At 36.2% G+C, this 26229-nt stretch overlaps 1 protein-coding gene across 1 annotated transcript in view; it reads right to left on the reverse strand.

Moving 5' to 3' along the window:
- Window positions 1-257: 257 nt before the first annotated feature.
- The window catches only part of Hycc1 (hyccin PI4KA lipid kinase complex subunit 1), a 105151-nt gene continuing 79179 nt past the window's right edge, over window positions 258-26229 (reverse strand). Inside the window, exon 11 of the mRNA XM_047562373.1 lies at window positions 258-386. Coding sequence (XP_047418329.1) covers window positions 265-386 — 122 coding nt within the window. The 3' untranslated portion in view covers window positions 258-264. The remainder of the gene's footprint in view (window positions 387-26229) is intronic.

Here is a 26229-nt window from a genome sequence, read left to right on the forward strand (position 1 = left end):
CGTAGCTAGTTGTCATAACTGAATTTTCTACCCTTTAGATCTCTTGTATACACTGCCATTTTTCTAACCAGTAACATGCAAAAACTGATGCAAAGACAGCACCAAACACCAGCAAGGCGGGGAAGCTGTTTTTATTACGATGATCTCCTTATGTTGTTCACACTGTGAGATCCAGCTAGATGAGCTCTGTGGTTAATGTATTTGAAATGAAAAGATTCCAAGTTCTTCAAAATTTGCATTCTCAAAGGCTGTCTTCTTGAATTTCTATATTTTAAAAGCAATCTTCTGAAAATTAAGATCGTATTTAAATCGGCTTTGCAAATTCCAGCACGAAACTGTGTCCACATCACATGAAGATCTATTCTGTCGATTTCCCTTGCTTCCGCCTAGCCAAAAAGATAAGCCATTTTTTAAAATTGCAAAATTACTTTAAAAAGTAATGTTTAAGTATTCAATATACAGCTAGCTAGGCTCCTTAGGAGTTATGGTACAGAAAGAGAAAGGGACAAAAAAAAAAAATACAAAGCCAAAAACTGGAAAAAGAAAAACAAAACATTGAATCAGATTCTAAAACAAAAGAACAAAGCCAATTTCACTGGACAGACTGTAATTCTGGTTTAACCTTGAATTAGTACACTACAGAGCTGTTCTGAAAGAACAGGGCACACCAAGTTGCTTGAAGTGCTTTCATAAGACAACCAGCAACTACAAAGCCCAGAAACACAAGTGGATTTTGGATCCAAATTACCTACAGACTCCCATCTTGCTGAAGTGTCTGCTAGTTTTACCTTTTATACAATTCTCTTTGGTTATTGCATGGATTGAATAAAACAATACAAAAAAGAAGTTCCACTGAGCATTTTCTAGCAGAGAGAAGAAAGGTCTTCCCATCATTCCCTTCTCCTAGTCTATGTCTCTCTGCCATCTGTATTTTTTTCTCTTCCTAAGGGGTGGGAGTGGTCTTCTCTGATGGGCTTGGAATTCAGAGTATAAAATCATCCCTTATTGGCTTTGAACATAGGGCAAATGACTTCACTTCTCTAAGTCACACATCTTCAACGAATGTTTCTTGAGCCACTTATGTGCCAAGCAGTTTTCTAAGGGATGGGGATTCAAGGGTGACTAAGACAAGCTGCCATTGAACACACTCATGTTCTTTTGGAAGGAGAAACCATGAGTATAGGAAAAAGAACATAGTGTCAGGTGGCACCAAAAGAAAAAGACAGCAAGGTAGAGAGCAGAGGGTATAGAAGGGAGGTGTTTGGGGCAAGAAAAAAACTCTCCAGGTGATGAGGTTAGATCAAAGGCTAAAGGAAGTAAAGGAGTGAGTCACATCTGGGGGAGGGACATCGATTGCAGACTTCAAGGTGGGAACAAGCTTGGCTTGTTCTTAGAATGGCAAAAGAACTGCTGTGGTTGGGGTTAGGTGGATGTGAGGCAGGGAGCCTCAAGGAGTCAGGGCACATGTGCCTTAAGGGCAACTGTGGGACTTGAAAGTTTACTTAGTGACGTGAAGCAATTGAAGAATTTTAGCAGAGGCATGATGTGATCTGATTTCATTTTATAAAAACAGGTCAGGCTGAGTGCGGTGGCGCAAGCCTGTAATCCCAGCATCTTGGGAGGCTGAGGCAGGAGAATCATAAGTTCAAAGCCAGCCTCAGCAAAAGCAAGGTGCTAAGCAATTCAGTGAGACTCTTTTTAAATAAAATACAAACTAGGGCTGGGGATGTGGCTCAGTGGTTGAGTGCCCCTGAGTTCAATCCCCGGTTACCCCCGCACCCTGCCAAAAAAAAAAAAAAAAAAAAAAAAAAAAAAAAAAAAACCAAAAAACAGGTCAGGTTGATTTTGTGGAGAGTAGAAATGCATGGAAGCAGAGGGACCAGAGCTCCTTTCTGCTTCCATGTTACAGTAAAGGCTACAGCAAGGCATCACAGTAGCTCACTCATCTGTGAGGGTCATGGTAGCAGTAATTGCAAGGTGCTATCATGAGAATTAAATGATAGGATAAGTGTAAGTGGCTTAATACAGTGTCGGGTACAGAGTAAGGGCTCCACGTGAGTCCTGTTATTGCTCATGGTTTTGAGGTGATTCTTCTACCCAACCGTAGCTGCTTTTCTAAGCACTGGCACTTCTGCTTCTTGGGGATCCAATACTCCCCGCTCCCCTCCACACGATTCCTCAGAGTTCCAGAGCAGCCTTGCATACAGGAAGGTTGTGTTTTGCTAAAAATGTTCAAAATGCTTTTTCAAGACTGTTTTAGTCATTGTGGTTGTTAATCGGCCATTTATGACTGAGAGGCATCATGGTGGAGAATACTGATAGCAACACTGCCTCCAGGGACATCCAACCATGGGGGCCATTTCTGGATGTCACATGACAGGAGCAGTTCTGGTACTTAGTGGGTGAGATCTGGGGATGCTGAATGAGACAACCCTGCACTACAAATGATTCTGACACCCAAACTTCCCATGCCACCCCTTAGGAAAACATATATGTGGCAGGAAAGTCTCCTTGCAAGTCGTACCTGGCCCAGTCCAGCATGTTGTGCAGCCTGGGGACCCTGACAAAAGAGCATTGAGTTGAGGATCAGGTCTCAGCCTCAAACATAACAAGCACAAATCCTGAGAACTGACATAATTTCATTTATTGTAGCCAAGTCTTAGCTTCCTTATGCATAGAATGGAGGCGTTTTCCCTTCACTATCTCCCTGGAAGGTTAAGGAAATTCAATAAGATGTGCATATGCACTTATGAAAGTATAAATCATCATAAGAATTAACATACAAATCTGCATATACAAGTTGATAATGAGATAGAAAATACAGTATCTGCCCTAGAGAATTTATAATTCAATCATCAGTAATAAAGAACTACAATTTCTTATTAGAGAAGAAAGTAGAAAATGTTCTTTCAAAATTATAAGCCTGGTTTTTGCAAACCAAACATCTTATATTTAATTAAATTTTGTAAATACGGATTCTTTTTCCCTCAGGAAGGATATTTTCCCAAGCATATTCATATTCTACTAAGTCAAAATTACTCAAAATACTATTTAGACTTCCAAAAACAAAATTATAAGTGACATTGTTTATGACATTTACCCTCTTTTAAAAATGATAAAGGAAACAGTCCAATGGCACAAATTAATGTTTTTTCTTTTCTTTTTTTTTATTATGATTGTCTCCTTTATGGCAAAATAATCTTATTGAGAGAAATCTAATCTGCTAGAATAAGCTTGAACTGATTTTTTACAAAATTTCCTTTTTTGTAGTCACAAAATATTTACTTTCACGTATTCATTTATTATCCACTCACTAATAGATATTAACTATTACTACCATGGACCAGTTTTGCACAAACTTTCACATTTATTCTAAAGGACATCCCTAGCCCACATAAGCAACAAAATGGGAATAAGAAACATAGGAGCAACACAAGGTAAAGGCTAGACTTTGTGTAAGTTTTTGAAGGAGAGAGTGTTCCTCAGTTAATGAAATAAATTATTAAAGTGAAATAACAAAGTAAAGAATGATGCTAAAATGTGCTGAGGTTAAAAATGTAGATAGTTAAATACGTTAGGTAAGATTAATTACTGTGGGCTGGGAGTGGTGACATACACCTGTAATCCCAGCAACTTGGGAGTCTGAGGTAGGAGGATCACAAGTTCTAGGCCAGCCTCAGCAACTTAGTGAGGTCCTATCTCAAAACAAAAAGGAAAAAGGGCTGGGGGCATAACTCAGTGGTAGAGCATCACTAGCTTCAATCTCCAGGACCAAAGGGAGGGGGAAAAAAACAACTTAACTATTATAGACAGACACTGACTGTTATTTATCCTGTTTTTACTCTCCTTTCTTGGGCACAAATACCAGTTAGTTCAGTAACAGAAAGAGGTCCTTCTGTTCAATGCAGTTGGATTCCTCCTCCAATTCCATAATAAGAATCCTAATTTGTCTAACCCAGTTACTACCCATGAACGATGATTGGTCTAAAGGTAGTGAAGAGACCCAGTGTTAGCCAATGATATATAAATAGACAACTGCTGCATAGGCCTCTAAGACAGCTTTTGATGCATTGTACTAAAAAGGCGGCTCTGCTTGGGGATACATATTGTAATTCCTAGAGCAACCACTAAAATAATAAGACAAAGAGATATCACTAAAAGTTCAGCAGATACATTCAAATGAAATACTAAGAAAATTGTTTAAAAAGCAGTAAGGTGCAGGCATGGCGCAGCATGGCACACCTGTAACCCCAGCAACTTGGGAGATTGAAGCAGAAGAATCTCAATTAGAGGTTCCCCTCAGCAACTTAGTGAGGCTCCTTCTCAAAATAAACATTTGATTTAAAGAAGGACTGGGGATGTACCTCAGTGGTAAAGTGCTCCTGTCTTCAATCCCCAGTACCCACTCCCCCAAAAAGCAATAAGGTCAAAACAGGAAAACAGAACAAATACTTCAAAAACTTGAGGGTACAGATGATAAAATGATGAAATGATAGTCCTAGACCCAAGCATATCGATAATTACATTAAATATTAGTGATAAAAATATAGCATTGAAAAGGTAAAGACAATCAGAGTAGATAAGAAGCTAGACTCAACTATATAGTCTCCATAAAGATGTACTTTAAATAAGAAGACACAAACAGGTTTGAAAGTATATGGAATAAAAAAGATATACAGTGAAGTTTTAAAAATTCTTCAGCAATCCTGAAGAAGACAGAAAAATTAAATAAATAAAACAGGAAACTAGCAGAAAACAAAAAATACAATAAAAGATTTAAGCTCCAATTTTTTCATAATTGCATTAAATGTAAATGTTGTAAACACACTAATTAGAAGACAAAATTGTCAGAATAGATGAAAAAAACGTGACCTAACCATATGCCATCTACATAAACTCATTTCAAATATGAATCACAAGAGCATTGCTATAGACTGAATGTTTGTGTGTTACCAAAACTCATATGTTGAATACCTAACTCCCAAAGAGATGCAATTTGAAAACTCAATAAGCCCAACAAGGCTGGAAAGTCTATATTAACATCAGATTAAATAGACAAGAATACAAAAAGCACTACCAGAGATAGAAGGGAACAAGTCCTAAGGCTAAAAGGGGCAATTGATCTGAAAGACATAGCAATTACAAATGTGTATGTACCTAATGGAAGAATCTTAAAATACATAAAGAAAAATTTGACAGAATTAAATATAGAAAGACCTCATTCCACTATTATAGTAAGAGATTTTAATATACTTTTTAAAAAGAAATCGATAGAGCAACTAGACAAAAAGTCAGGAAAGACAAAAGACTTGAATAATACTACAAACTATCTTGATATAATCAAAATTTATATAATATTACACCCAACAACTTCAAAATAGATATTCTCTTCAAGTACATATTCACCAAAATAGACCATATGCTGAACTATAATACAAATCTTAATAACTTTAAAGGAAAATAGCATATAGAGTATATTATCTGACCAAAGTAGAAATAAATTAGAAATAAAAAGTTCAAATATTTGAAAATAAATAACATATTTCTAAATAAGTCATGTGCAAAGAAGGAATTGGGAGGGAATTTAGAAATTATTTTGAAAAGAATGACAAAAATCCAAGACATAAAAACCAATGGGATGCAGGTCAAGCAGGGCTTAGAGAAAAAATGTATAGTTTCAATTGCTTGAATTAGAAAAGAATTTTTAAAGTTCTAAAGCAATGATCAAACATTCTACTTTAAGTTAAAATATGTAACAGTAAAGTAAGCAGGATATCAGTAATAAAATTAATTAAAACAGAAGTCAGAAAAATAGAAATGAGACAGACAATAAAGAAAAAGCAATAAAACCAAAAAAAACAAAAGTTAGTTCTTTGAAAATATCAACAACAAAGAATTATTGAAGTAAAAATTTAAATAGTGCTGAGGTTGAGAATCCCTGAGCTTCAAGAATCAACAGTTTAGTATTGGCACAAAAAAATGTGTATATATATATATATATATATATATATATATATATATATAGACCAATAGAACAGAATAGATAAACCAGAAATAGACTATTTATATGATCAATTAATTTTTTTAATTGCCAAGGAAACTGAGTGGGAAGAAGAATTTTTTTTAAACAAATGGTGATTGAACAACTGGATCTCTATATGGGAAGAAATGAACACTGACCCTTTTTTCACATCATGCACAAAAATTAAATCAAACTATGTACCAGATGATTGTAAAACCTGTAACTCTAAAACTTCTTGAAGAAATCACGGAAGAAAATCTTCATGACCTTGTGATAAAGTATCTTAAATAAAATTGACCATAAGTAGAAAAAACAATAAACTGGATTTCAACCAAGAAAATAAACAAATGGCCAATAAGCACATAAAAAGATATTCAATATCTTTGGTCAGTAGGGAAATGCAAACCAAAGTACGGTAAGATAACAATTTAGACACAATAGGATAGCTAGAGTAAGACAGTGTTGACAAGTGCTAGAAAACAGGTGAAAGAACTGCAGCCCCTTACCCTATTGGAGGAAATACAAAATGGTGCCATCACTGCGGACAACGGTTTAGTGAGCCCTGAAAGGGTAAGCACAGTGTTACCATATCACTGAGGAAGTCCACTCCTAGACATAGACTCAAGACAAATGAAAACACATCTCCACATTAAAGATGGCACACAAATGTTCACAGCAGCTTTATTTTAACTGCCCGAAACTGGAAACAACTCAAAATTGACAAATTCCAGGTAGAGTGATCAGGAAAAAAGTGAGAGAACTCAAATAAATTATATGGAGAATAAAAAAGAGATATGGATTATAACTATAGATACAACAGAAAATAAAACAGTCATAAAAGAATGTTATGAAAAACTTCATGACAACAAATATGACAACCTAGGTGAAATGAACAAAGTCCTAGAAAATTGACACAAGAAGCGACAGAAAATCTGAGCAGCTGTAATTTCTCTGTTAACAGGGAAATTGAATTTGTTATCAATGACTTTCCCACAAAGCAAACTCCAGGCTACTTGTTTTCACTGGAATTTTATCAAACAACCCAGGAAGGAATAATATTGATCTCATGTGAAATTTTTCAGAAAATTAAGCAGGAGGAAACACCAACCACTCATGTTATTAGACTGCTTAATATCAAACTCTAATGTCAAACTCTTGTAAAAACATTAGAAAAAGACATATCAAAGTAGACATATTAGCATCCCTTGTGAACAGTGTGGTTCCTGATTTTGCCCTCCCAGAGGACATTTGGCAATGTGGGGAGACATTTTCTAAAAACTTTTGCCCTATTTTTATTGATAACTTTTAATTGTATATAATGATAGGCTTCAGTGTAACATATTTATACATGCACACAATGTAACAGTATAATTTGACCAATATCACTCACCAGCACTTTCCCTGAGACACAATTTTTAATAGCATGACTTTGGTAAGAGAAAGTCGATGGATAAAGGAAGAACTACTAGTAGTCCACATTTCTGTAATGTTTGAATGTTTTTTATTATAAAAAGTTAGGTGCTTTGCAAGCACAAGGACCTAGGTTCAATCCCCAGCACTGCAAAACTTTTTATTTCTACCTAGAAGCAGGCAGTTATAAAAGGGCTATAAACACAATATTAAAACTGCTAAACCAAAAGAAAATAGATAATGTGGTAAGACTAAAAAAATGGAAAATGTAAAAATTATCAAATCTTACAGAAAACTTAGTAAGACCTTAACTTTTTTTTTTTTTTTTTTTTTTTTGTCTTTGAGGCCTCATAATCCTAACTCTTGGGGGGCGGAAGGGTAAAAAAGCACAAATTCTCCTGCTTTCAAGAGGAAAAGTGCACGAGTCATATGTTAAAAGAAAATATTTTCTAAAAATCACCAAAATACTTCATTTCTTCTCTTAAGAATTTAATAATATAAAGAAACTTGCCCAAAAAGGAAAAAAGGACTATAATCTCATAAATCTTTATTCGAATATAATTCATTTCCATTTTTCCTCAGATACAGACACTTTTACATGGCATTACACATTCTGGGTTTTTAAACAATATAAAATGTTTCATGCCTACATAAATTATTTAATAAAAATGAAATATATTAATTATAGAGGATTTCCTTAACATGATTGATAATTTCACAATTTTTTCTTTTGTATTGAGGATTGAACCCAGGGGCGCTCAACTATTGAGCCCCATCCCTAGCCCTTTTTATTTTTTCATTTTGAGACATGGTCTTGCTAAGTTGCTTAAGGCCTCACTAAGTTATTGAGGCTGACTTTGAAATTATGATCCTCCTTCCTCAGTCTCCTAAACCGCTGGGATTACAGGCATGAGCCACCATACCCCGCTAATTTCACAATTTAACAGAAGGTATTTATTTACTGGAAAATACCAAACTCTAATAGAAGAGGAAAATAAATTTATGAAGACATATGTTCTTATGGAAGAAAACTAAGGAAAATATTAATATGTTCGCTATTAGATCACATTAAATACCAGTTGCAGTCTCCAGCCCACTCTCTTGACAAATGTACAGTGTAATTTATTGGGAAAGATCAGTAAGTAAGACTACCACACAGTGATGATGATGATGCTTATAGTAATAATACTAGCATCATCACTATCATCTTAATGTTGGCACCCCCTACCCCATGGACCTGGGAGCCACTACCCCACATCAATTAATATTTCATCTTCACCAACTCCTTATCCAAGAAGAGGAATATTCACATTCAGATGTAAACAAAGTGGTAGTGTGAGGCAGGAATAATTCGAGAGGAGGGATGGGAGATATTTTAATACGTTAAAATCTGATGGATTTAATTTGCAAGTAATTCCAAAAAGGTAACATTAAACATTAAAAACTATTCTAAAAACTATGAGAAATGGACTGGAATATGTTTATCTCAGTTATGGAGGTATGATGCATGATAAAGTGGAAGCAATTTGTAGATATATATGAATATACGAACATTTTGACTCGTATAAAATATTAAAAGAAATTAAAAGTACAGAAACATGTAATAAACTATTGATAAATAAGAATTTCAAGTGCATAAGGTTGGCATCTGGTTCTATTTGATTTATAGTCAATGTGGGCAAACTCTTTACACGTGTAGACTTACAGAAATCAAATCACCAAAATGAAAAATTAACAACCTTACTCAGTTTCTTTAATATACAGGCATCCTATCAAGGTTCAGTGGCATACACCTGTAATCCTAATGACTCAGGAGTCTGAGACAGGAAGATTGCATGTTCAAAGCTAGTGTCAGCAACTTAGCAAGACCCTGTCTCAAAATAAAAGATAAAAAGACTAGAGATACAGCTCTGTGATAAATGCCCCTGGGATCAATGCCCAGTACCAAAAAAAAAGAGAAAATAAAATAAATAAATAGATAAATAAATAAATAAATCTAGGGCACAATTACACATCTATTAAACTAAAATTAAAATGAATTAAGCCTCAGATTAGAAGTATTCATTGGTAGAAGTAGGAGTTGGAAGGTGGGGGAAGTAACAGATATAGGCTTAGAGCTACGAATTTACTCGATCATTCAGAAAATTTATCTAGCAATGAAACATATAAGAACAATGTCCTTTTCTAACATTCTTATTTGTATATGGACACCATAACTTTATTTTATTTATTTTTATGTGGCACTGAGGATGGAACCCAGTGCCTCACACACGCCAGGCCAGCACTCTACCACGGAGTTACCACCCCAGCCCAAGAACCAATGCCCTTTATCTTGAGCATTCCTCTTAGGAGACTCTACAAGTGGTAATTTTAGTCAGTGGGTCTGAAGAATTAACACAACCCTGGACAAGTTATTTAACTGCTCTTATGTAATGGGTTGGGCTGAAGTCAAATTTCTCACTTTCAGTGTGCAAGTCAAACAAATGGCCCAAGTCGGTCCAGGTTCACACCAAAGAACAGGTTATCCAGAAGAGGTATGGAAACTTTGCTTTTCTCCTTACTTAGAGCAGGTAAGACTTGTCCATATTTTTCAAAATAAACTTGGTTTACAAAACAAAGGTAGAAATAAAGCAAGGAAGTATTGGCACCTGGTGACATCTAGCCAGAGGCTGACACTATACCTAACTCTCCAGGTGACTTCAGCACAGAATCCTTCAGCCCCTCCAGCTAGACCCTTGACTCTAGGAGGTCTATTAGAACAGCAGAGTCAACAACTATTCAGAAAACCTAATGAGAGTCTTCTGGGTATCAGACATTTCACTAAACCAAGTGCTTTCCCGGGGCTTATCTAAAGAAACCATCCCAAGTGTGCAAAATATTTTGAAGAACTGGTAGGTAAATCCAGAGTGTGCTTATTAAAAGGCAGATTCCTACATTCCACTCCCTCCTTTTTTTTGAAGCAGGGATGGGGGTTGGGGGGCATACTGAGGATGAAACCCAGGGATGCTCTACCACTGAGATTCACTTCCAGTCCTTTTTATTTTTAGTCAGGTTCTAAGTTGCCCAGGTGGCCTCCAACTTGCGAAGCTCCTGCTTCAGCTTCCTGAGTAAGTGGGATTATAGGTGTGCGCCACCCTGCTCTATTCCTAAACAATAAGTTGACTTACAGGAGCTTTGAGATCTCTCTTGACTCCAAATTTTCTGAATCTATAATTTGTTCTCAACAACCTAAAACTTAGAAATAGCTTACATGGTGAAAAAATTGGGAAATGTATAAGGAAGTCATAATTCCATACAATGGTGTGGTAGAAAGGTCTATTTGACAAATTTCTTTTGTAAAATTTTAGTGTTCTTCCATTTATTAGATATGAAGAGTCCTGAAGTTCATGGTTCCCATTTTGTTCTCACATCCATTATTCACTCAATTTAAGCATCTCACCTTGGTTAGAATTTCTGGCATGGCACTGTTGTGAAACACCCCAATGTTTTAACACACAAGACAAAACTTGGCTCTTGTTTTGCTTATGATATTGGTTTTATTATATCTCCATTTTGATCTTCCTGATGTTATGTGGCAGGAAGCAATAATAAAAGCCACATTCCTCAAGCACAACTGTTAGTTCTATGCATGTCTTTGATCTATGTCTTTTGTTAGTAAGATTTACCTTTCCTCTATCTGTCACCACATCAGTGTTTCCCCACGTGGTCCTGATCATCTTTCAAGTCTCTAATCTACTACACTGCAGTCAGAATGGACTCTTAAGTTTTGAATGGTAAAGAATTAATCTTTACCCGAAGAGAGTTCTGGTCTTTGCCCCCAGCTCATGGCTGGTGATCTCTAAGCCCTTGGAATGCCTTGCCCGCTAATGTGATTTATGGTGGGGACTTTGGGTCATGAAGTATCAGCAACCTCCCAAGGGACTGGAGAATAAAAGTCATATGGACAGTTAACCATATCTATGTGTCTGACCTCAATAAACACCCTGTAAGCTTTACTGGTGGACAACACTCCATGCGTACTGCCTCACATCATTGCTGGAAGAAGTTAGCCCTGTTCTTGATTCCACAGGGAGGGGACAATGGAAGACATCACACATGGACTCTTCCCAGACTCTGCCCCAATCATCTCTTCTGCTAGCTGATTTTAATCTGTATCCTTGAACCACCACCATGAGTGTAACACCTTCCAGTGAGCTCTGGGGATTTCCTAGTGAACTACTGAAACTAGAAGTTGTCTTGAGGCCTCCCTAACTGCATGTTTGTAATGTTCTGAACATATCAAGGTTTTCATTCTTCTAGGGCTTTCCTCAGCTTAATTTTCCTTTCCCCATGATTGTCCTAGTGCCCTGGAAAACTCCTGTTCTTATATTTTAAGAGTACCTCTTTTTTGTGATTTCTCACTACATCTCTCTTTCAGTCAAAATTAGTCAAACCCATAGCACCCCCATGATGCTTCTGGAGTTCTGTCAGGTCACCCTGTAAAATCAAGTCCTTCCCAGTATCCAGCAGAGGGTTTTCCTTTGCATTCTCAGTACCCAGCAGAGGGCTTCCTGCAGAGCAAGTCTTTACTACATCTGTATAGATTGAATGAATTATATATGGACATGAGTATTTAAAGGGAAAAACCAGATTAGAAAATATACACAAATGAAGTACAATCCAATGACAAAAATATAAGGTTATTAATAAGCATCTGCAAGAAAGGCCAAGAAATGTCTATTTAAAATTTATTATTAATTATCTCTTATAACTTGAAAAAGTCAGCTTTCTTTTAATGTGAAAAATGAGAGTAGGCAGCTACAATAAAAATAATTTACCAAAGAAACTAGTATAATTACGTTAGGAAGGCTAAAATATAATATGTAAAATGTTACTGAAATAGGTAAATTCTCACATTTTAACCCCTAAGCAGATTTATTCTTAACAATCCAATTACTTTTGGCAATAAACTATATCATTACATTTCCCCTCCTTTTTTCTAGCCAACTAAATTTAGTTCTTCTTTAATTACTTTAAGAAAGTATTTTGAGAATATTCTTTTTAATTAAAAAAAAAAAGATGGGCAGAAGTTCACAAAAATTATGTTGCACTCATTATTGCATGTTAATGTTTATGTTTTATTATATTAAAGTAGCTGCTTGATTATGTCTTATCTTTTTGGACTTCCACATTTTGAGTACTTGGGTTTTAATCTAAATGAAGTATATACCTGATAACATTTCAAGACAAGGCTAAAGTAATACCTATGTAAAATGTTCTTTTTGCAAGGGATTTGAGTTCAGGAGCAGGGAGGATGGCTATCACGACCTTTTGCTTTGGTATGACAGCATTAGAAAACAATTGCTGAAACCGGATATTAATGATTGCCAAATATGGCGACTGCTCAGAGGCCCTAGAATAGTTAGGAAAACAGGACCTTATAAATGAGAGGTATTGTGCAGGTTGTTTTGTTTTGTTTTGTTTGTTTTATTTTGTTTTGTTTTGTTTTAACTTGTTTGCTTGTTAATCACAAGCAATTGTCCTGGTAGTAATTATTGTTTGGTTTTTATACCGGGCACCATTTGATAATCAGTCTTGTGTTTATTTAATTTAATTAACTAATTAATTAATTTTGTTTTTCTTCTTTTGAGACAGCACCTTGCTAAGTTGCTGAGGCTGGCCTTGAATTTGCCATCCTCCTCCCTCAGCCTCCCCAGTGACTGGGATTATAGGTGTGCACCACCACACCCAGCTTAGTCTCATGTTTTAAAAGTAAACGTTAGCAATGTCTTTGGCGGCAAGATAATTCACCACTATAATTGTCGGAGATAACATCATTTATTGTTCTCATATCTAAACTAAAGTCAAACTTCCTTGAAATGTTTCTACTTCCAGTACTATATTGGTGAAGTGTACTGTAACTAAATGTTTCTGGTTATGCAGCCTCAGCTTTGCAAAGTAACATCTTGATCCTTTCCTCAAAAAGAATAATCGGTGAGATAGAAAAAACAATTATATTTGAAGATTGGCTAGTGATCTTTTTTTAAATTATTTTTTGTAGTTGTAGATGGACAGAATGCCTTTATTCATTTATTTTATGCGGCACTAAGAATAAAACCCAGTGCCTCACACGTGTTAGGCAAGCACTCTGACACTCAGCTACAGCCCCAACCCTGGCTAATGATTTTTATCATGACAGTGCATTCACTGGGTTCACAGAAGGCCCCCTGGACATTTTCAAGGCCAATGTTGATGGCGGTTCATCTTTTAAATTTAGTTTCCACTTCTGGGATGGCAGCATGAGGAGCTCTGAGGACCTACTCCCCAGCATACAAGCACTGTTCTTTTTAAATTAAAAAAAAAAAAAAAAACAAGTTAAAGTCTTTGGAAATTGTCCTAAGCATTCAGCAAATGAATAAGAATGTATTCGGGAAAACTCAGAACGGTAAGAGTATGTAGGAGTTGTGTCCTGTCCCTCTTCCTCCTTTACACCCCGCAGCTCACCTGGTCTAGGTGGATATGGCCAAGAAGGTGGGGCTCCCTTTCCCTCACTAGTTCTCACACCTTCCAACTCCAAGTGCAAGAGGAAGAGTTCCTGAAGAGTGCAGCCAAAAGGCCAGGAACTCCACCCAGCACTCTCTCCAAGGATGGAAGCTCTGCCTCAGAAGCAGCAGGACAAGAACCCTGGGGCCCCAGTCACTCTGGCTTAGGTCTTTTCAGAGTAGAGCTTGGTGCATGGAGAGGGCAGCCAAGAAGAGGGGAAGTTATGCCCCACGCCCAGAATGGTGCTTCAGAGGTGTTTCCCAGGAGGACAGGTAGGTCATAAGAAAAGAGAGCTTCACAATTTCTCCAAAGTAACTGACTTCTTTTGAACCAGAGTGTGGGAAAGTTCAAGTTTACAGATACTTTAGAAAACAACGGCTCCTCTTAATGAAGGGCAACAGCTAAACCACAGGTCAGGCAGCTCACCAAAGAGAACCTAGCAAACTGACAACTAAAATGCCCTCCTGGGGTCAGAACAAACCTCAAAGACTGACCTCAGAAACTACCCCTGCCTGAATTAAATTGGGTCAGACTTCAGAGCAATTTATGCCCTAGGGCATTGTGGAAAACAACAGGAATAGGCTAGTGATTCAGGAAGCCTAACAGCTGGTTGTTCTACCAAACGAGGCAGACAATTAACAGAGGGGGGGATGGGGGATGGGGATAGAGAAAACCCTGCTAAAATTCCTATGTGTAAGCTCAAGGCGGTGCCTCCAAGGATGATCAATTCCACATATGGGAGAAAATAGTATTTATTAAAATGGTATTAAAAAATCCAAGCAAATAATAACAAGAAAGCCTCCAGAGAGGAAGAAACTCAATATCCATCGCCACAATAACATATTGTCAAAATTTAACAAGAATTATAAGATATGCAAAGAAACAGGGAAGTATGAGTCATACATGGGAATAAAAGAAATTATATGTGAGAGGGACTGGATGCCAGATTTAACAAAAACTTCAAAGTAGCCATTATATGTGTGTAACAGGACTCAAGGAAATGATGATGCATAAAGTCATAATGGAAGGCCAGGTGTGATGGCATATGCCTGTATTCCCAGTAATTCAGGAGGCTGAGACAGGAGGATCACCAGTCCAAGGTCAGCTTCGTCAACTTAATAAATCCCAGTCTCAAAAAAAAAAAAAAAAAAAAATTTTAAAAGAAAAAAGCTAAAAGAGCTAGAGCTATATCTCAGTGATAGAGCACCCCTGGGTTCAAGCTCTAGTGCTACCAAAAAAAAATAAAATTAAATTAAAATAAAGCAAGTTATTATGACAATGTCCCATCAAATAGGGGGACGTATCCATATCAATAAATTATAAAAATGAACCAAATGTAAATTCTGGAGTTGAAAAGTAGACTAAATGAAGTGAAGATTCATTAGAAGGGCTTACCTAGATTTGAAATGGCATAAGAAAGAATCAGCAAACTTAATGATGGATTGACAGAGATTATGAGATCAGAGAAAAAAAGAATGAAAAAGATGAAGTCTCAGAGAAATATGGAACACCTTCCAATGCCCCAGTAAACATATGTGAGAAAGAGAGAGAGAGAGAGAAACAGAGAGAGAGAGAGAGAGAGAGAGAGAGAGAGAGAGAGAAAATGAAGAAATAATTGACCAAATTTCTCAAATATGTTGAGAAAACATTAATCTATAGATCCAAAAAGTTTGATGACTCCAAAGAAGACAGATGCAAAGAGATACAAAATTAGGCATGTGATAGTAAAATTGCTGATAGACAAAAAGAAAATCCCAAAAACAGCAAGAGAAAAACATCTCATCACATAAAAGGGATCCCCAATAAGATTGATAGGTGACTTCTTAGCAGAAAATATGACAGTCAGAGGCAATGGGATGACATATTAATTATGCAACCAAAGATTTTATAGCAAGTAAAATTAACTTTCAAAAATGAAGATGACATAAAAATATTCCCAAATAAATAGAACTTGCAAGAATTAATTGCATTGCAGACATACATTACAAGAAATACTGAAGGAATTCAGGTGCAGTGGAGCACATCGATAGCCCAGCTACTCTCAGAGGCTAAGGCAGGAGGATCGCTTGAACCCAGGCGTTCGAGGTCAACCTGGGCAAAATAGTAAGATGCTTTCTCTTAAAACAAAAGACAAAATGAAGGGCTGGGGATATAACTCAGTTGGTAGAGTGCTTGCCTTGCATGCATCAAGGCTCTGGGTTCAATCCCAGCACCACACACGCACACACAAAAATGAAAACTCACAAGAAGTTCTTCAAGTTAAAAGAAAGTAAACCTGAAGGGACGTTTGAATCCCCATAGTGACACAAAAATTACCAGTAAAGGTAGAAATAGACTGAAGTATAAGCACATGTTCTTTCATTTTTTTCTTTTAACTAATTACGAAGTAAGTATATGAAACTACCTGTGTGTGTGTGCACATGTGTATGTGTTATTGCGCCTATACCAAACAGAAATATAGTATGCTTGGCGATGACAGCACAGTGGAGATGGCCTGGTAAAGAATGGGATTAAGGAAATGGCACTATATGGTAACTCAAACTCACAAGAACAAATGAAAAGTACCTGTATTTATGGGCGTTTGTCTCTGTGTCTTCTGTTCCATACCATTGGTCTATGTGTTTGTTTTGGTGCCAATACCTTGCTGTTTTTATTACTATAGCTCTGTAGTATATTTTAAGGTCTGGTATTGTGATGCCTCCTGCTTCACTTTTCTTACTGAGGATTGCTTTGGCTATTCTCAGTCTCTTATTTTTCCAAATGAATTTCATGATTGCTTTTTCTAGTTCTATGAAGAATGTCATTGGGATTTTAATAGGAATTGCATTAAATTTTTATAACACTTTTGGTAGTATGGCCATTTTGACAACATTAATTCTGCCTATCTAGGAGCATGGGAGGTCTTTCCATCTTCTAATGTCTTCTTCAATTTCTTAGTACCGAAATGAGAAATGAGAAACTAACAATACACTACTAACTTTATCTCCTTCCTTTTTTCATTTTTAATGGACATAAAATTATAAAACTAATAATTATAGCAATGCTTTCTTAGATTTGTAAAACATAAAAATTTAGTATGTGTAACTATAGCAACACAGAAAAGAGGAAAGAGGAAATGTAGTAACAGTTCTAGTTCCCAGGGGAATTAAGTTAATGTAAATCTGAAGCTGAGTCTGACTAGCTAGTGTACATATGGTAAGATCCAGAGCGACCACTAAGAAAAATTCAAAAAGCGCATAATAAAAAAATCATTAAATTATTTAGGGGCTGCCGTTGTGGCTCAGTGGTAGAGTACTTGTGTGAGGCACTGCATTCAATCCTCAGCACCACATAAAATAAATAAATTAATTAATTGAAGGTATTGTGTCCATCTATAACACTCAAAAATTTTTTTAATTATTTGAAAATGTTATGTTAGACAATATTCACTTAATGCAAAATAAGTAGTAAAGGATAAGAAACAAAAAAAAAATGCATGAACCATGTGGAAAACAAAATGCAAAATGGCAAATGTAAATCCAACAATTTCAGTAACACTGTGAATTATTTAAAACTCCAATCACAGGGCAGAAATTGTCAGATCACCGAAAAAATAAGATCCAACTATAGGATATCTACAGAAAACACATTTTAGATTCAAAGACCAAAAAAAAAAAAAAAAAAAGGGCTGGGGAGGTAGCTCAGCTGGTAGAGTGCTTGTCTCGCAAGCACAAGGCCCTGAGTTCGATCCCCAGTACCGCAAAAAAAAAAAAAAAAAAAAAAAAAAAAAGGTTGAAAAAAGAAGAATTGGTAAAAATATGTCATGCAAACAGCAAACATAAGAAAGTTGCAATGGCTATATTCTAGCAGACAAAAGACTTTAAAACAAAAAAAGTATTAAAATGAAGAGTGACATTTTATAATGATAAAAGGATCAACCCATTGGAAAACATAACAATTGTAAACAAACAAACAAAAAAGTCCTATTTAAGACACCCACATAAAGACTGTTTCAGGTTAAATAGTAACCCCCCAAAATGTCCCTTTATTTTGAAGTAGGGTCTTTGCAGATGTAGTTGTTAAGCTGGGGTCATACTGGATAAGAGGGGACCCTAAATTCTTGACTGGTATTCTTATAAAAGCGTGTAAGGACACCAGGGAGGAAAGCCATTGACAACAGAAGCAGAAATAGGAGTGATGCAGCCACAAGTCAGGACCGGCAGGAGCCACTAGAGGTTAGAAAGAAGAAAGGAAGGATTCTTAGAGTCTTCAGAGGTTGCATGGTCCTGCTGCCACCATGATTTCAGACAGTCTCCAAAAATGTGAGAAAATTAGTTCTGTTGTTTTGTGCTAATTTGTTACAACAGCTCTAGGAAACTAATACCCCAACCCTGAATTACTGGAATACATTTTTGTTTATTGTCTACCTAGTTGTTATATCTAGTATTGAAAGTGGGGTATTGAGCTCTATTATTGTTGAATTGTTTATTTATTCCTTCAATTGTATCATTTTGTCTTCATGTAACCTGAGGCTAGTAAAAATTTTTATTTGAAAGTATAATGATCTGATATTAATATAGCCACACTGACTCCCTTTGGGTTGCCATTTGCATTGTGTGTGTGTGTGTGTGTGTGTGTGTGTGTATGATATGGTGCTAGAATTTGAACCCAGGTCTTCACCTGTGCTAGGCATTCACTCCACTACTGAGCTATACACCCAGGCCTTCTTTTTGGATTTATTTTTTATTTTCAATCTATTTCAATCTACTTGTGTCTGTGTCTTTGAATCTGAAGCACAACTCCTGCAGTCCACCCTATAGTTTGATTTTTTTTAAATCCAGTCTAACAATCTCTCTTAATTTTAATTATTTAATTCTTTCTCCAAACTACTTAAATATTTATTGAGTTCTTAATTTTAGGTCATGCATTTTTTAATTCTAGAATATCTAGTTGATTTTTAAAAAGTAGATTCAGGTTCTTAAGAAATTCTCCATCTTGACTCACTAATCACTTTTAAGTCCATATCTGATAGCTTTAATAACAGTGTCATCCATGGATCTAGGGGGTTTTGTTTGTTTGTAAGTTTATCTTTTTTCTTAAGATTTTTAGCATTCTTGGGAACATTTTTTTTTTAATGCTAGAAATTATATATGATACATTGTAGAGTCTTTGAATGATATCTTCCTACGGAGAGGGATCACCCTATTTCCTAGTGGAAAACAGAGTGATAGCAGGTAGATCACATTAGTTCAATCAATAATTCAAGTGACTTGAACCAGGTTGCTATTTTAATAAGGTTTAATTTACTCTGATTCTCCTGTGTTTCTAGGGTATAGCTCTCCAGAGTTCTGGGATATGTTAGTTTTGTTTTTGTTTTTTTGTGGTGCTGGGAATTGAAACCAAGGCCTTGTGTGTGCTAAGCAAGCATTCTACCACTGAGCTACACTCTAGCCCCTCTCCAGAGTTCATAAGTGAGATTCTTGGATGTTTCTAAGGGCCTCTCTCTCTTGAAGGATCCTCAGATACAATTTTTGTCTGATCACTACCTTGATGCGATGAAAATATCCAAACCTTTGCTCTGACTTTCATAAGGTTTTTCTTTTTCTTCCTTTCCTTATCTTTCTTTTTTATTGTTGCTATTTTTGTTTGGTTGGTTTTTGGTTTTAATCTTTCTGATCTGAGCAATCCAAGGATCCGGCAAATACTTAAGGGAGGGAACAAGCAGAGTGTCAGAGTCACTTCTCTGAGCCTCTGGCCTAACTGGGATCCTTGCTCTCCCAGTGCTAGTTGGCTTAGTGGCCCTTAACTTTCATCTCTCCCGTCCTGTGCTTGGTTGCCATAATCTATTTGCTTCTCTGATTCTTAGCAGTAACTCTATTTCTTGTGCCCCACTTTGTGCCAAAATCTAGTCAATTCTGTAAAGGAAGAAGTAACCATAGGATGTCTGCTCATTTCTCTGGTTATGTTCTTTATTGAGAGTCCCTAAGACTACAACTGCCACCCCAGGCTCAGTGCACAATTGTATTTGTGGCTATGATTTATTACAATAAAACCAGCAAAGGTGCATGGGGTGAAATCTGGAGGAAACTAGGCACAAGCTTCCAATAATCCTTTCCCTGTGCAGTCAGGCAGCATGAGCCTAATTCCTCCAATATTGAATGGGTAACATTTTATCTTCTAAGGATGCTCATTAGAGACTTACTGCCCAAAGAGTTTATTGGGATCCGGGCATAAAGGCACTGTCTGCCTAGCACATATCTTGATTCCAGACTCCCAGAAGGAAAGAAGGCATTCAGTACAGACCAAGTTGTTTGTCTGAACAGTTTATACAGCAAAAACCACCTTAATACTTGGGGGATGGTGGAAACTTTCCTGTAATCCAAATTCCCAAACACAAACCAAAGCCCAACTGTTTTAGTCAGCTTTTTTGCCACTGCGACGGAATGACCCAATCAGCACAATTATAGAGGAGGAAGAGTTTATTTGGAGGCTCATGGTTTCAGAGGTCTTAGTCCACAGAAGGTTGGCTCCATTCCTTGAGGCTCAAGGTGAGGCAGAACATCATGGCAGAAGAGTGTGGCAGAGGGAAACAGCTCACGTGGGGAGCTTTTGGCAGAAAGGTCTTTACTTGCCAAATACAAATATATACTCCAAAGCCACGCCCCCAGTGAACCACTACCTCCAGCCACACATCACCTGTCTCCAGTTACCACTCAGTTAATCCCACCAGGGATTAGTTCACTAATTAGATTAAGACCATAAACAATCATTTCTCCTCCAAACCTTGCATTGCCTCACACATAAGTTTTTGGGAGACACCTCACATCCAAGCCTTAATACCAACCTTGTAAGCAGAACTAAGGATAGTGTCTCAGTCTACCATGTTAACTTTTTTTTCTTTTTCTTTTTGGCATATTGTCCAAGATTTTGGCATTTAGAATCCTGTTTGGCTGAAAGTTCTTCCATGATTTCAAATGGATTCTAAGCAATTTTACCAAATGTTGCTAGCTGTCCTTACTGACTGTCGCTCTGCTGTGGAAGCATCTGGCTGTATTTTATTCTCTGCTAAACTGTATATTTGATAAATTGTAGAACTTGAGGCTTAAGATGATGGGGCCTTTTCCCCTCCATGGAATATTTGTTTATTAACAGGTACTTAGAGGATTACTTTAACACAGTTTTAGGAATTGGGATGATCTGAGGCTATGCTGAATTCCTTGCACACATGTCTGAGAGAGTTGTACTTTTAGTTCACTTTTACTCCCATGGTGGTGTGTCTTAAGGTCAAAGCATAGGGGTTTTCCAAGTTCTCTCCCATGACCTGGCAGGCACTGACATCTAGTTTTGTTCTCCTAAAAGGCATTGCTTATCCCCTTAAGTGCTGCTTCTCCAGGAAATAAGTTGTGCCAAAGCTGGACTTGTCTCTTTAGATTTTCATGTTTAAAAAAATTGTTCAGATTATCTAATTGCCAATGGAAAATTTGATGTTAATGACCTAGAAATAAGATTTCTGGAAGTGGATTTCTACCTCTACTTGACTTCTTCTGCTTGAAGTTTCTTGAAGCAATAGTTTGAGGAACTCACAATGGTGATAGGGCTCTTAGTATTCCCCTCAGACGCCTGTCACCCAGGGATTTACAGTAAGGATCAAGAGGACAAACAGCTACCTCTTCATGAGAGAGGAGATTTAATCAAGTCAATCTGTCATTAAGCAGCTGTCCAGTCACCCTAGGGCCCATCTTAGGATTGGTCAGTACTGCTGGAAAATGGGGCTCCTGGCAGTGGTGGTAATCGGGGCAGCCTTGATCAAAGGAGCCCATCTTGTTGAAACCCATGCATAACCAAGATCCTTGCAGTATAGACACTTGATCATAAGCTGGTTGAACAAGGATGGAATACCAAAGAGTCCTATTGACATTCTCAGAGTCACCCTAGCCATCTGACTATTTAGTACCTCCTTTATAATGGAAACTTTGCTTAGTATTTATGTGGGAAACAATTATTGTTATGATTGGAATACATTTTAAGAAATCTATCCATACTTTTTTTTTTTTCTCTTTTTTATTTTTAATGGTACTAGGGATTGAACCCAAGGGTGCTCTACACTGAGCTACATCCCTGGCTCTTTTTATTTTTTTATTTTTGAGTGGGGGTCTCACTAAGTTGCCCAGTCTGGCCTTGAACTTGTGATCCTCCTTTCTCAGCCTTCCAAGTCTCTGGGATTATAGGCATATGCCACCACACCTGGCTCCAACCATATTTTTAGCACCCAAATTTTGTCACTCATCCTCCAATCCTAATAATTCCATGTCCTCAGCCACCTGGGTGGGTATAAATGGTATATTCTTGTAATACCTCCCCTTCCATGAAAAGCAGCAAGAAATACTGGTCAGTTTATTCCCACTGGAAATAATTATTTTCTTTGCTGTCCTCAAGAACCACTTGATGGGGTTAATACCACAGTCTACTTCTAGCTAGTAAGAGTGTACTGTGTAACACTGTTGCGTGTTTAAGTAGGCTCAATTTTTTCCTCTTTGGTGAACTGGAAAGTTTACTACTCCCAATGAATATATCTTGCTTATTTGTTTCCTCCTTTCAAACATATCCCTACTTCATCAAATTCAACTTGGTTAGTGTAAATGAATTAAAAGACTTAAAGATTAAATACGGAAACAAGATTTTGAATGAGAGTGGAATTAGAGGAGAAGATGGTGCCATGTTGTTCCAGAGGAGGTTTCATTTCAAGAGAAATGAGAGAAGAAAATGTTAGTAGAAAATTAGTCAGTACTATGGGCAAGACTGAAGTAGAAACCTGTTGGCTGAATGAAGAGCTTAGAAGTTCTAAGGCAAGTGAACCGTAGGCCTTCATCAGGTAGTTGTGCACCTAGGATACAACAACTGAATAAACTTGTAGTTTCTACAAAAGGAAGCAAATGAGACAAAAAGTGAGAATTTTTAGTGTTGAAGTTAGGTCTTGCCTACTTTGTTGTTTGATGAGTCTAGACATAATTCATATGCACCACAAGGTACAAAGGAGGGAATAATATGGCAGAAAGTAAGAAAAAGTAAATGTCAAAGATGAGTTCAGAAAAATCTTCATTCATTACTCTAAGTAAAAAGAAATATGATGTATTATAATTTGCTTCTCAAAAAATTTTATGCAGGAACACTTAAAAGAATCAAAGTAGTCAAATTTTACAACCTTCATCTCCAGGAAAATGCACATTGGAGAGTCAGAGGAGTTTCACAGACTTCTCTTGAAAATAAGAGAAGCAACAGTGTCCCATACATTACCACCACTTTCCTGGATTAGATTTCAGTTTGTTTAGTAAAATGAGTCTTTATTCACTATAATGCACTAGGTATCACTTTAAACTCCCACAGAACTATAACCCAGTGAGGGAGTTGAACATGGTAGAAGATAATCACAGTATGATGTGATGAAGATTGTATTAGAGCACTTAAGAAGTGTGACCCAGTGCTGTAGGAGCCAAGAAGCTTCAGAAGAAATCTAAAAGATATTTAGTACAACTCTGTGAAGTCACTACAGACATATTGATAGCTATACTTTTGACCTACTATCTTTTTTTAAAATTTTGTGTTTTACTTAGCACAAAAATTCTACATATATATGCTTATATATATATATATATATGTATACATATATGCAGCAAGGAATAAATCTACATATATAAAATATTTATAAACTTGTTATACATATATAAACATATGTATAATATATAAACATGATGTATAAATACATCACACTATATAGTATATATATAGTGTAATAGCCAAATCAGAATGTACATATCAGTCATCCTCACCTACTCTTTTTGAATGGGGAGAGATGAAAAAGAGAACTGAACCCATCAGTGTCAACCTGGCTCAGACGGCAGCCCTCCTACATCCATGCAACTTGGTTGCTTATTTCAGGAAATCTGTGCCCAGGAAAGAGAAGATTGTAAATGAACAAAAACAAGAATGGGCTCTAATTTTTTGTTTGCATAAGGGAATTCAGACAGGTTGGAAACAATAATCTGCTTCACAAACAGGTTGATATATTTAACTCTTGAAGAACCTTGCTTGCTGGGACCACCATTCCTAAACTATTAACTTTGCAAAGTCCAATCAGTTCCCTTCCTTGACAGACATGCCTTAAACCATCTGTGCACAGATTCCGCAGTCCTACAAATATCTCACTTTCCAGATCTGAAACACAACTAAGCATATCAAGGTGGCACATTGTATTTTTGCAGCAGAGTTTTATTCTTTAGTTTTGCCTTACTAACAGTTCATCTGATGATATTTTGGGAAGTTAAACAATAACAATTTTTTTTTTAATGAATTGCTCATATTAATTCATATGTACTCTGGTATAGAATTCTATGCCAGGTCATTTCATCTTTCACTAATTGGTCTATGTTGATGTTAATCAGTGCTTTATATTAGGGCAGCCCCATTTAATAGACAAAACCCTCTTGAGAAGTCCTTTCTACCTACAATCTACTATCAGATAACCATATAATTCCTGTCAATTACCAGACCAAACTCTGAGTACATAAGTATCAAACTGAGGAACTTGTTAGAAATATAGGTTTACAGGCTTCATGCACAGTGATTCTCATTCATAGAATGAGAAGGCCTAAGAATCTATATATTAAAAAACACCAGTTTTTCACTAATGTAAACTGCATGTATACTACACTTTGAGCAATAATGCTCTCCTCCCCTAATAGTGGCAAACGTGTGTATTACACATATATACCAACCCACCTTAACTATTCCACTTACAATGCAAGTGGGTCATACTACATACATATATATTTAAAATATATGAAACATTTTATAATACATTTTTATGGCATGCTTTTTCAGAGTATATTATATACTGTCTAAATCATCACATAGATTTGCATTTTTAAATGACTACATCATATTCCACTATTTATATGTATCATAATTTATCTATTCCTCTATTAATGGATGCTTAGATTGCTGTGGGTTTTTTTTTTCTTTTTTCTTTGCTATTACAAGCAATGCTACATGAATACCTTGCATGCTTGTATTTATACATTTGAGCTAAATTTTATGTAAAATATAGAAAATGTCATAAACATGGGAGAGTAGGATTGCTAGGTCAGAGGTTATATGATGCACTTTAAAGTTTGATAGATCCTGCTGAACTGCCCAGTAATTCAATGTGTACCAATTTGCAGCCCTAATGGTCTCAAAGTAAATTTCTTCCATACTTATACCAATATTAGTATCAACCTTTTTCATCTTTATCAATCTGACAGATTAAAAAAGCATATTTTAATTTGCATTTACTATATCTTTAATATCAGATAACCAGAATTCAGTTTACTATGGGAATAATTATCTCAAGTTTTATAAAACATATCATGATTTCATTTTATAAACTTTGATTTTATTTTAAAACTTAACCCTATGAAAAAGACTGGATGAATGAATTTAACTTATATGTCCACTAGGTAGCACTTAGTATCTTCTTTTACCAAGTGATATAAAAGAAAAGTGAGTTATAAGACCTATGTTCAAAGTCTGGCTTTACCATTGGGCAACTAGATGTCCTTGGGCAAGTCACCTACCCTTTTTTCAAAAACAATGTGTACATCTTTTTAGTTGTAGATGAACACAATACCTTTATTTTATTTATTTTTATGTAGTGCTTAGGATGAAATGCAGTGCCTTACACATGCTAGGTAAGCACTCCACCACTAAGCTACAATCCCAGGCCCTCGCCTACCCTTTTGAGAGCTTCAGTTTCCTCTTTTGTTAAATGGGGTTTCCACTCATAAGATTGTTTTGAGTAATAAATGAGATAATAATTTTAGTTACAAATATTAGCTATCACTACTACCACAATAACGATGCAAGGGAAATCATCAAATAACTAAAATTGAAACCTTTTTTGTAATTATATTATATTGTATTATTCTCTTAGGTTTGTCAACTATTTATGACATATTTCATAGGCTACCACACTGTCTACGAAATCTGATTCTGGATCTGGTTCTCTACAAGTCCTCTCCTAAAAGTGGCTCAGGAAATCTTTCCTAAAGTACTTAGTTCCTTATATGAAATGGAATTGTTCAAATATATAATTAATTACACACCAGAATTTTTCCCAAGTTTCTAAGAGGGTCTTGTTGTCAAGTACACACTTCATGTAATGCCTTTGAGATTTCCTGGAGCCAAAGAATAAAATTCTAAAATTTTACCATAAAATAATACATTAGAAAACTTATCCTTGATTCTTTTCCAAAGCTAGC

The sequence above is a fragment of the Sciurus carolinensis genome, chromosome 8, assembly GCF_902686445.1.
Source record: "Sciurus carolinensis chromosome 8, mSciCar1.2, whole genome shotgun sequence".
NCBI lineage: Eukaryota > Metazoa > Chordata > Mammalia > Rodentia > Sciuridae > Sciurus > Sciurus carolinensis.